Source organism: Zalophus californianus, chromosome 6, assembly GCF_009762305.2.
Source record: "Zalophus californianus isolate mZalCal1 chromosome 6, mZalCal1.pri.v2, whole genome shotgun sequence".
Lineage (NCBI taxonomy): Eukaryota > Metazoa > Chordata > Mammalia > Carnivora > Otariidae > Zalophus > Zalophus californianus.
Window position 1 is genome coordinate 52,393,219 of NC_045600.1, and position 13,138 is coordinate 52,406,356.

Below are 13,138 nucleotides of genomic sequence, written 5' to 3' on the forward strand. Positions count from 1 at the left end.
ATGTTACATAATATGCTATAATCACATGAAAAGTATCAGGGGAAAAAGTCATTTTTCAGGATGATTTTTAAAGAGTCTATAAAACATTTTAAATCAATTTTTTATAACTGCCATAATTAATGAAAAAATCTTTAATATAAACCTACATATTTGCCCAAGGAAATGGTCCCACTGAGTTACAAGTTAGTTGATAACTTTAGTGTAACAAACAAAATAATATTAGGTATAACATCATAATTCAGGAAGGTCTGTCACTCAAGATTGTAGCAAAGTATGAATATAATTTAAGTTCCTTATCACTTTGTATGGCATCAACAAACTTTTCCATAAAGGGCCAGAAAGTAAATATTTTAGGTTTTGCAGGCCACATAATATCTCTGGCACATATTGTTGTTGATTGGTTGGTTGGTTGGGCAACTCTTTAAAATGTTAAACCATTCTCAGTTCACTGTATTTAAAATAAAAGAAAAAACTAAATTAAAAACAAGAAACAGGCTTAGAAGCACAGGGAAATAGTAAAACAAAATAGATATTGAGGGGCGCCTGGGGGCTCAGTTGGTTATGCATCTGCCTTCAGCTCAGGTCATGATCCTGGGGTCCTGGGATCGAGCCCCCTCCCCCCAGCCCTACCCCTTACGGTTCCCTGCTCAGCAGGGAGCCTGCTTCTCCTTCTCCCTGCTCCCAAAACTCGTGTTCTCTCTCTCCAATAAATAAATAAAATCTTAAAAAAAAAACTAAAGAACTTTCAAATATTTAAAAAAATAATACATATTGATTTCTGTATCTAAGTATCTTTAAATTACTACTGAAGTAGAAAAATGAATTTTATATGGATAAAAGTTAAAAATTCTCCTAATTACAAGAAAAGAATACTCAGAATCTACTACAAAGTAGGGGAAAAAAATCAACCACAATTTCCTACAGATTGTTTGGACTTTGAATGTTAACAGACTGATATTTACCTTAAGCTATATTTCTCAAATTTCAATTATCAAATCATGTTTCTACAAGTCCACTTACACGTTCCTCTCGTCCTTCGGCAAGGATAACAACAATTCTGCCTTGACGTTTGCGGCCAGTTCTACCCATTCGTTGTACAAGACGAATTGGGCTCTTCTGGGCATCAAAACATATTATAAGATCAACTTCTCCTATATCCAAACCTTCTTCACCAACACAAGTAGAAACCAATGTATTATAACCACCACTACGAAACTGTTTCACAACCTAAAATAAAAATGATTTAAAAATAACCAAATACAATTGTAAGAGACTTGTAGATCAAAGCACACTTTTTCCACTCACCCCAAAATGGTGAAATCAGATTACAAATCAGAATCCAGGATACTATGGAATAGGAAAAGTAGCAGCAAAATGGCAATTTAAACCAAAACAGACTGTGGGAAAATGCAAAGGGCAATCCTAATGTCTTTGCTTTCATAATGGTTGTGATGCCAAAAAGGTTTGCTTAGTTTACACATACATGAGAAACTCCAGGTATTATTTGTCACTAAAGGGCCATGGGCAGGTAAACAGCCCAGAGCAATTACTGCTAATCATATCCTAGACCTAAATTTATTGTTAGGTCTATCTAAAGTAAAATTTGTATTACTCCTAAAATTCCTATCTTACCTTCTATACTGCCATTCCAATGAAGGGTAACAGAATATGCCATCCCAAAATATGACTGTGGAAGTTTAGGACATGCTGCCCCAAAATATGCTGCTTTGATATACTGATTATTTTGAACTGTAGACACTTGAAAAACAGCAAAAGCAGGGAGAGGCTCTCCCCTTATCTGTCCAAAAACAGAAGGAACTCAATTGTCATAAACCCTCTCCCTGGGATTTTCATCAACCAGAAAAAATTGACTCATCACAGGAGAGGAGACTAAAAGCCATTCTTATAGCCAGACAAACTTGGTTATAAACTATCACACCCTTCTATTCTTCTAAGGGCCCATTCATCTTTCCCAAAAATCAATTACTCTCTGTCCTAAGAAGCCTATATTCCTCCTCTCCTTTCCCTATTAATATGGTACTTAAGTTGATTCTAAGCCTCCTTAGGAAGTTACTCATTTTTACCGGCATATCTCCCATGTATAACATAAAGTATACATGTTAATAAACTTCATGATTTATATATTTGACTGTTTATTCAATATCTCTCTGCTTGATGTTTAAAACAATGCTACTCAGGGGCACCTGGGTGGCTCAGTTGGTTAAATGTCTGCCTTCAACTCAGGTCATAATCCCCAGGTCCTGGGATCAAGTCTGGCATCAGGCTCCCTGCTCAGCAGGGAGTCTGCTTCTCCCTCTCCCTCTGCCCCTCGCCCCTGCTCGTGCTCGCTTGCGCTCTCTCTCTTTCAAGTAAATAAAAATCTTACTAAGATAAAAAAAAATTAAAAAATAAAACAAAGATACTCAAAGTGTAGATCACAAACTGTTTATTACTGGTGTGGTTCACAATCTGTTTATTACTAGCCAACAACAGTAACATAAATACAAAAATTAAGAGTAGGTGTTTAGAAACTTGACAGAGCAATACTATGTTTGTTGGCTTTAATAAGAAGAAATTTGGCCATGAACATTGTTTTCATTAATTTTACTTTTTTATTAATTATTATTGTGATATTCAAAAGTATCTGTCTGTGACATACTAAGAGAAAATAAACTAGTCCTCTGTCAATTTTCATAGTCAGAAAACACTAATCTCATAGACATGCCAAAGTTAACTCATCCAGAACCAAACTCCTGATATTTCTCTCCAAAACCTGCTCTTCCTGCAGTCTTATCTATCTTCATTAGTAGCAGCTCTTTTCAGTTTTTTTCAGGCCAAATTCCTGGAGTCATCCTTGGAGTCAGCCTTCACACTCCTCAATCTCATACCCCACTCTAATATGCGAATAAATCCCCTCAGCTTGACCTTCAAAATATATCCAGAATCCAACCATTTCTCACAACTTTCCCTGCTACCACTCTCGTCTAAGCCACCATCAGCTTTAACTTGGTATCACAATAAGACTTCCACTTGGTCTTCCTATTTGCACCCTTAGTCCCCTATACTTTATTAAGATAGCAACCGGTGTGATTTTTTTTTTTTTTAATATAAACTAGGTCATGACCCTCCTCTGCTTCAAACTCTCCAAGGGCTTCTTTTCCCATCTCACCCAGAGTACAAGCCAAAGTTATTAAAATGGAAACACCCCACTTACATCACCAGACAGATCATCTAAACAGAATATAAAAAAGGAAGTGGCTTTGAATGACACACTGGACCAGATGGAATTAACAAACATATTCAGAACATTCTGTCCTAAAACAACAGTATACACATTCGTTTCAAGTGCCCACAGAACATTCTCCAGAACAAATCACATATTAGATCACAAAAGAGGCCTCAAACAGGGGTGCCCAGGTGGTTCAGTTGGTTAAGCATCTGCCTTTGGCTCAGGTCATGATCCCAGTGTCCTGGGAATCAGCCCCACATCAGGCTCCCTGCTCAGCAGGGAGTCTGCTTCTCCCTCGCCCCCGCCCCTCCCCCCCCACCAATCATGATCTCTCTGGCTCTCTTTTCTCTCTCAAATAAATAAATAAAATCTTTTTAAAAAAAGAGAGAGAGACCTCAACAAATACAAAAAGACTGAAATCACAACATGCACCTTTTCTGACCACAATGCTGAAACCAGAAGTCAACCACAAGAAAAAATTTGGAAAGACCACAAATACATGGAGGTTAAACAACATGCTATTAAACAATGAATGGGACAACCAGGAAATCAAAGAAATAAAAAAAAAATACATGGAAACAAATGAAAATGAAAACACAATGAACGGTCTAAAATCGTCAGGATGCAGCAAAAGTAGTCATAAAAGAGAAGTATATAGCAATACAGCCCTATCTCAAAAAGCAAGAAAAAAATCTCATATAAATAACCTAACCTTACACCTAAAGGAGCTAGAAAAATAACAACAAAAGAAGCCTAAAGCCAGCAGGAGGAAGGAAATAATAAAGATTAGAGCAGAAATAAATGATATAGAAACTAAAATAAACAACAGATCAATGAAAACAGGAGCTGGTTCTTTGAAAGAAAAAAAAAATCAATAAAATTAGTGATAAACCTCTAGCCAGACTTATCAAAAAGAAGAGAGAAAGGACCCAAATAAATCATGAATAGAAGAGGAGAAATAACAACCAACACCACAGAAATATGATTACAAGAGAGTATTATGCAAAACCATATGCCAACAAACTGGACAACTTGGAAGAAATGGATAAATTCCTAGAAACATAAATTAGCAAAACTGAAACAGGAAGAAAGAAAAACTTGAACAGACTGATAACCTGCAAAGAAACTGAATCAGTAATAAAAAATCTCCCAAGATACAAAAGTTCAGGGCCAGATGGCTTCACAGGCAAATTCTACCAAACATTTAAAGAAGAGTGAATACCTATTCTTCTCAAACTATTCCAAAAAATAGAAAAGTAAGGAAAACCTCCAAATTCATTCTATGAGGCCAGCATTACCCTGATACTAAAACCAGATAAAGACTCCACTAAAAAAGAGAACGGGCCAATATCCCTGACGAACATGGATGCAAAAATTCTGAATAAAATACTAGCAAACCAAATCCAAAAATACATTAAAAAACATCATTCACCACGACCAAGTGGGGTTTATTCCTGAGTTGCAAGGGTGTTTCAATATTCACAAGTCAATCAACATGATACACCACACTAATGAAAGAAAGGAAAGGAACCATATGATCCATTCAATAGATGCAGAAAAGGCATTTGATAAAGTAGACAAAGTACAACATCCATTGATGATAAAAAACCCTCAACAACATAGGTTTAGAGGGAACATACCTCAACATAATAAATGCCATCTACAAAAAACCCATAGCTAATATTATCCTCAATGGGGAAAAAATTAAGAGCTTTTCCTCTATGGTTAGGAACAAGACAGGGATGTCCACTCTCGCCTCTGTTATTTAACATATTATTGGAAATACTAGCCTCAGCAATCAGACATCTAACAACAACAACAAAAAATAAAAGGCATCCAAATTGGGAAAGGAAGAAGTCAAAACTTAAACTACTTGCAGAGAACATGACAGTTTATACAGAAATGCCAAAGACTGCACCAAAAAACTGCTAGAACTGATAAATTCAGTAAAGTTGTAGGATACAAAAATCAATGTACAGAAATCTGTTGCATTTCCATATACCAATAATGAAGCAGCAAAAAGAGAAATTAAGAATCAGTCCCATTTACAACTGCAGCAAAAACCGTAAGATACCTAAGAATAAATCTAACCAAAGAGGTGAAAAGAATGGGGCACCTGGGTGGTTCAGTCGTTAAGCATCTGCCTTCAGCTCAGGTCATGATCCCAGGACCCACATGGGGCTCCCTGCTCGGCAGGAAGCCTGCTTCTCCCTCTCCGACTCCCCCTCCCCCTCCTTGTGTTCCCTCTCTCACTGTCTCTCTCTCTGTCAAATAAATAAATAAAATCTTCAAAGAGGTGAAAAGAAAACCTGTACTCTGAAAACTATAAAACACTAATGAAAGAAACTGAAGCTGACACAAAGAAATAGAAAAACATTCCATGCTCACGGATTAGAAGAACAAAGATTATTAAAATTGTCTACACTACCCAAAGCAATCTACACATTTAATGCAATCCCTATAAAAATACCAATAGCATTTTTCACAGAGCTAAAACAAACAACCCTACAATTTGTATGGAACCATAAAAGACCCCAAATAGCCAAAGCAATCCTGAAAAAGAAAAGCAAAGTTGGAGGCATCACAATTCCAAGTTATATTACAAAGCTGCAGTGATCAAAACAGTATGGTACTGGCACAAAAACAGACAAGAGATTAATAGAACAGAATAGAAAACCCAGAAATAAACCCACAACTATATGGTCAATTAGTATTTGACAAAGCAGGAAAGAATATCCAATGGGAAAAAGAAATGGATGCATTCCAAGAGATATATCAATGACCAAAACTGAACCAGGAAGAAATAGAAAACCTGAACAGACCTATAACTACTAAGGAAATTGAAGCAGTAATTAAAAATCTCCCAACAAACAAAAGCCCAGGGCCAGACAGCTTCCCAGGGGAATTCTACCAAACATTTAAAGAAGAGTTAATACCTATTCTTCTGAAACTGTTCCAAAAAATAGAAATGGAAGAAAAATCTTCCAAACTCGTTTTATGAGGCCACCATTACCTTGATCACATAAACCAGACAAAGACCCCATCAAAAAGGACAATTACAGACCAATATCCTTGATGAACATGGATGCAAAAATTCTCACCAAAATACTAGCCAATAGGATCTAATAGTACATTAAAAGGATTATTCACCACAACCAAGTGGGATTTATCCCTGGGCTGCAAGGTTGGTTCAATATCCGCCAATCAATGTGATACAATACATTAATAAAAGAAAGAACAAGAACCACATGATCTTCTCAATACATGCAGAAAAAGCATTTGACAAAGTACAGCATCCTTTCTTGATCAAAACTCTTCAGAGTATAGGGATAGAGGGTACATACCTCAATACCATAAAAGCCATCTATGAAAAACCCACAGCGAATATCATTCTCAGTGGGGAAAAACTGAGAGCTTTCGCCCTAAGGTCAGGAACGCGGCAGGGATGTCCACTATCACCACTGCTATTCAACATAGTATTAGAAGTCCTAGTCACAGCAATCAGACAACAAAAAGAAATAAAAGGCATACTAATCGGCAAAGAAGTCGTCGAACTCTCACTGTATGCAGATGATATGATACTTTATGTGGAAAACCCAAAAGACTCCACCCCAAAACTGCTAGAACTCATACAGGAATTCAGTAAAGTGGCAGGATATAAAATCAATGCACAGAAATCTGTGGCATTCCTATACAACAAAACAGAAGAAAGAGAAAATAAGGAGTCGATCCCATTTACAATTGTACCCAAAACCATAAGATACCTAGGAATAAATTTAACCAAAGAGGCAAAGAATCTGTACTCAGAAAACTATAAAATACTCATGAAAGAAATTAAGGAAGACACAAAGAAATGGAAAAAACGTTCCATGATCATGGATTGGAAGAACAAATATTGTGAAGATAGCAATGCTACCTAGAGCAATCTACATATTCCATGCAATCCCTATCAAAAGACCATCCATTTTTTTCAAAGAAATGAAACAAATAATCCTAAAATTTGTATGGAACCAGAAAAGACCCCGAATAGCCAGAGGAATGTTGAAAAAGAAAAGCAAAGCTGGTGGCATCACAATTCCAGACTTCAAACTCTATTACAAAGCTGTCATCATCAAGACAGCATGGTACTGGCACAAAAACAGACACATAGATCAATGGAACAGAATAGAGAGCCCAGAAATGGACCCTCAACTCTATGGTCAACTCATCTTTGACAAAGCAGGAAAGAATATCCAATGGAAAAAAGACAGTCTCTTCAACAAATGGTGTTGGGAAAATTGGACAGCCACATGCAGAAGAATGAAACTGGACCATTTCCTTACACCACACACAAAAATAGACTCCAAATGGTTCAAAGACCTAAATGTGAGACAGCAGTCCGTCAAAATCCTGGAGGAGAACACAGGCAGCAACCTCTCTGACCTCAGCCGCAGCAACTTCTTCCTAGAAACATCACCAAAGGCAAGGGAAGAAAGGGCAAAAATGAACTATTGGGACTTCATCAAGATAAAAAGCTTCTGCACAGCAAAAGAAACAATCAACAAGGGGTGCCCGGGTGGCTCAGACGGTTAAGCGTCTGCCTTCGGCTCAGGTCATAATCCTAGGGTCCTGGGATCGAGCCCCGCATCGGGCTCCCTGCTCTGCAGGAGGCCTGCTTCTCCCTCTCCCACTCTACCTGCTTGTGTTCCCCCTCGCTGTCTCTCTCTCTCTCTCTCTGTCAAATAAATAAAATCTTAAAAAAAAAGAAACAATCAACAAAACCAAAAGACAACCGACAGAATGGGAGAAGATATTTGCAAATGACATATCAGATAAAAAGCTAGTATCCAAAATCTATAAAGAACTTATCAAACTCAACACCCAAAGAACAAATGATCCAATCAAGAAATGGACAGAAGATATGAACAGACATTTTTCCAAAGAAGACATCCAAATGGCCAACAGACACATGAAAAAGTGCTCAACATTGCTCGGCATCAGGGAAATCCAAATCAAAACCTCAATGAGACACCACCTCACACCAGTCAGAATGGCTAAAATTAACAAGTCAGGAAATGACAGATGATGGCGGGGATGCAGAGAAAGGGCAACCCTCCTACGTGGTCGGTGGGAATACAAGCTGGTGCAGCCACTCTGGAAAACGGTATGGAGGTTCCTCAAAAAGTTGAAAATAGAGTTACCCTACAACCCAGCAATTGCACTACTGGGTATTTACCACAAAGACACAAATGTAGGGATCCGAAGGGGTACGCGCACCCCAATGTTTATAGTAGCAATGTCCACAATAGCCAAACTATGGAAAGAGCCAAGATGTCCATCGACAGATGAATGGATAAAGAAGATGCGGTATATATACACAATGGAATATTATGCAGCCATCAAAAGGAATGAAATCTTGCCATTTGCAATGACGTGGATGGAACTGGAGGGTATTATGCTGAGCAAAATAAGTCAATCAGAGAAAGACATGTATCATATGACCTCACTGATATGAGGAATTCTTAATCTCAGGAAACAAACAGGGTTGCTGGAGTGGTGGGGGGTGGGAGGGATGGGGTGGCTGGGTGATAGACATTGGGGAGGGTATGTGCTATGGTGAGCGCTGTGAACTGTGTAAGACTGTTGAATCTCAGACCTGTGCCTCTGAAACAAATAATACATTATATGTTAAAAAAAAAAGAAGATAGCAGGAAGGGAAAAATGAAGGGGGGGAAATCGGAGGGGGAGATGAACCATGAGAGACTATGGACTCTGAGAAACAAACTGGAAGTTCTAGAGGGTAGGGGGGTGGAGGGATGGGTTAGCCTGGTGATGGGTATTAAAGAGGGCATGTACTGAATGGAGCACTGGGTGTTACATGCAAACAATGAATCATGGAACACTACATCAAAAACTAATGACGTAATGTATAGTGATCAACATAATAAAATTTAAAAAAATGCTTAATACCCTAGACAAAAATCCACTTTATTTTCATTCATATATAAATGTTAAGAGTAGTAATAATCACCTGCTAGATATCTGAACCTTTTAAAATACATATAATCAGATTCGAGATGGGTACAGATATTCTCTTGCAGACTCAGGAAAACCTCTTAGACTGTCCTCACCAGATACAGTCAGCTTAAACAGACTCTTCTGAGTGCAATGAGGACTGGTATAAAAGACATTTAAAGAATAGGATTCCTCTAACTAATGTTTACAAAATCAAGCTCTGTCAAAAATAGATATTAAAGACACACCTAATTTAAAAAAGACACACCTAATTGTCAGTGACTATTCAAATGTAGACCTACAGCTAAACTGCAAAAACTTGTATACAGTTTTCAAAAAAAAATCAATAGTCTAAAATTTCAAAAAAATAAACATATACAGCACTTAGAAAACTGATGACTCTTATTCAGAGCATAAATGGATTAATAGTTTCCTCTGACCTTGTTTTTTTGTTGTTGTTAAGAGAGTGCATGGGGTTGGGCTGGCGAACACGGTAGTAGAGGGAGAAAGAGACTCCATGCCCAGCACAGAGCCTGACACGGGGCTCGATCTCATGACCCTGAGACCATTACCTGAACCAAAATCAACAGTCAGAATCTTAACTGACTGAGCCACCCAGGCACCCCTGGCCATATTTTTACAAGTTTCTTTTTTTTTTCCTTTTTTTTTGTAGGCTCCACACCCAGCATGGAGCCCAATGCAGAGCTTGAACTCACGACTCTGAGATCAAGACCTGAACTGAGATCAAGAGTTGGACACTTAGGGGCGCCTGGGTGGTTCAGTGGTTAAGCATCTGCCTTTGGCTCAGGTCATGATCCCAGGGTCCTGGGATCGAGCCCCGCATAGGGCTCCCTGCTCGGCAGGAGGCCTGCTTCTCCCTCTCCCCTACCCCTGCTTGTGTTCCTGCTTTAGCTGTCTCTCTCTGTCAAATAAATAAATAAAATAAAATAAAATAAAAAGAGTTGGACGCTTAACCAACTGAGCCACTCAGGCAACCCTATTTTTAAATTAAGATTTTTAAAGATTTTTTTTATTTTAGACAGAGAGAGAGAGAGAGAGAGAGAGAGAGACAACACAAGATGGGGTAGGGTGAGAGGGAGAAGCAGACTCCCTGCTGAGCAGGGACCCCCCCCCCCCGATGCGGGACTCGATCCCAGGACTCCGGGATCATGACCCGAGCTGAAGGCAGTCGCTTAACCAACTGAGCCACCCAGGCGCCCTAAATTAAGATTTTTAAATAAAAGAAAAAATAAGCTCATTATTTCTTTAGAATATATAACTAACAAAACTTAAAACAAATCAAAGTAAACATTTACTGAAGGCTCTACAGTATTTCATTTAATGCTCACAACTCCAAGAACTAGGTCTACAGACAAGGAAAACTGAGGCACAAGAAGTAAAGAAACTTGTTAAGTGGTAGGGCCAGGATTCCAACCTACGTAGTATGATTTCAGAGCCTTTCTGCTTAACCACTATACATTGCCTTACTTGAAAAAAAGTCTGAAAACCACAAAAAAACACTTTTTTGATTTTTCCAAAATATGCTATGTTTATTTACATGTCTACTATTATTTTTAAGAAGTAGCTGATTGACCAATGAGTTCAAACAAAAGATGCATAAATACAAAGCTAATCAATTTTATTTTAGTGTTCATCATCTCCAAAAGTAATTACCTCCAGTTGCTCCTTCTGGGTAAATCCCTTCATGCTTTTTCCTGAGGCATGGCCAACAAAAGTCATCACTCTAATAAGTGGCTGATGCTGTAAAAGCATTTCTGCAATTTCTTGAACACTGTCTCGAAATGAAGAGAAGATCATAACTCTGGTCTCATCACATTTCTTTTCAGAGGTGTTTTGGGCTATATAATAAAAAAATACTTTAATTACAATTTTTTTTAAAGCATATACCCAAGAACCATTTCAAGACAACCCTGAAACTATATACTAATGAATTTCTTTCAAAAAAGTAATTTAAGACATCTTAAACCTTTGCTGGTTTTCCTCCTACCTTCTCTAGTAATTTTAATATTCTTGGCTCCCTACCTCTCGTTGGCTGTCATAATAAAATCCTAAACAAATCAAGTAAAAATTACATGAAACACTTTTAACCAGTCCTTCAATTCATTCCTGATGCCAGTTATTCCCCTTTATCTTCTAAGTCAGAATCACAGAACTGTAGCACTCCCACTGATTTCATAAATATTTCCTTTTCTTTTTGTCCACTAAAAGCACTCTCTCAGGGTGCCTAGGTGGCTCAGTAGTTAAGCATCTGCCTTCAGCTCAAGTCATGATCCCAGGGTCCTGGGATCGAGCCCTGCATCGGGCTCCCTGCTCAGTGGGAAGCCTGCTTCTCCCTCTCCCACTCCCGCTGCTTATGTTCTCTCTCTCGCTGTGTCTCTGTCAAATAAATAAATAAAATCTTAAAAAAAAAAAGCACTCTCTCAATCCAGGCCATGGGATTCCATCCCCGAATCTATGATACTTTCAAGTTCTCCAAGGATAACTCCAAGAATACATCCTATATAGTCAATCACAAAGCTCATCTCAAGATCTCTGTGCTTGGGAGGCAGCAGAATACACAAGTAAAAACATGATCTTTGAGGGTGAGCCACTTAACTCTCTGGGTGATGTGTAACCATGTTAGTTAATCCCTTTAAGCTTTAATTTCTTCATATCTAAAATGAATGGAATATAAAGTATACAGACTTGCACATAGCAATTGGTTAATAATTGCACACGCCAATTGCACATAGCAATTGGTTAATAATTGAATGCTGTATGGATTTTTTGTATGTTTTCTTTTCTTTTTAAGCTTTCCTGTGATTTCTATTATATTAATCTTTATGTGCATGCCAAGGACTGCACTAAGCATTTTATTTCTTTATTTTTAATATTTTATTTATTTGACAGAGAGAGATATAGCGAGAGAGGGAACACAAGCAGGGGGAGCGGGAGAGAGAGAAGCAGGCTTCCTGCTGAGCAGGGAGTCCGACGCAGGGCTCGATCCCAGGACCCTGGGATCATGACCTGAGCCAAAGGCAGGCGCTTAACGACTGAGCAACCCAGGCGCCCCTGAACTAAGCATTTTATTTTTTTAAGTTGATTTTTTTTTTAAGATTTTATTTATTCATTTGAGAGAGAGAGAGAGAAGAAGCAGGCAGAGGGGGAGAGGGAGAAACAGACTCAATGCTGAGCAGGGAACCCTATGCAGGGCTCGATCCTAGAACCCTGGGATCGTGACCTGAGCCGAAGGCAGACACTTAACCGAATGAGCCATCCAGGCACCCCAAGCATTTTATGTATTAACTCATTAGTCTTCATAACAAGCCTACAAATTAAATGACCTAACACATGTAAAGTTAATTCACAACACCTAAGGAAAAAGCAAAAGCTGTTGCAAAGAAAATTATTCTACAGAAACCTCCTTTGAATTATCAAGCCTCTACATCTGACCAACTCCTGACCAACTGCTACTTTCAATGCAAAGCCTATCACCTTCAACCGGCTACAGCCTGCCTTTCTACCTTCAGTCTACTGAAGGTCCTCTACCAAAGTCTCAATAAATTCCATATTGCCAAATCAGTGCTCACTTTTTAGTTCATTTTACCACACCTCTCAGCAGCATCAAACACAGTCCACACTTTCCTACTGAAATAGTCTCTTCCCTCAGCTTCTCTGCCGTTCACTTGTCCAGTCTCTTTCTCAACCTCTTTTGTGGCTTTTTTCTTTTTTTTTTTTTTTTATTTTTAAGTAACCCCTACACCCAATGTGGGGCTCAAACTCACAACCCCAAGATCAAGAGTCGCATGCTCCACCAACTGAGCCAACCAGGCAACCCTCCTCTAAACTTTAAATGTTAGTAGTCTTCAGGGCTACATTCTGGGTCCTCTCATCTCTAAACTGTATTCCTGGTAA

General features: G+C 38.5%; 1 protein-coding gene across 1 annotated transcript in view; it reads right to left on the minus strand.

Annotated features, from left to right (window-relative positions):
- FANCM (FA complementation group M) overlaps window positions 1-13,138 on the minus strand; it is a 60,938-nt gene that overhangs the window by 29,009 nt on the left and 18,791 nt on the right. Inside the window, exons 9-10 of the mRNA XM_027568720.2 lie at window positions 10,898-11,082; window positions 1,021-1,227 (exon numbers count right to left, since the gene is read on the minus strand). Coding sequence (XP_027424521.2) covers window positions 1,021-1,227; window positions 10,898-11,082 — 392 coding nt within the window. The remainder of the gene's footprint in view (window positions 1-1,020; window positions 1,228-10,897; window positions 11,083-13,138) is intronic.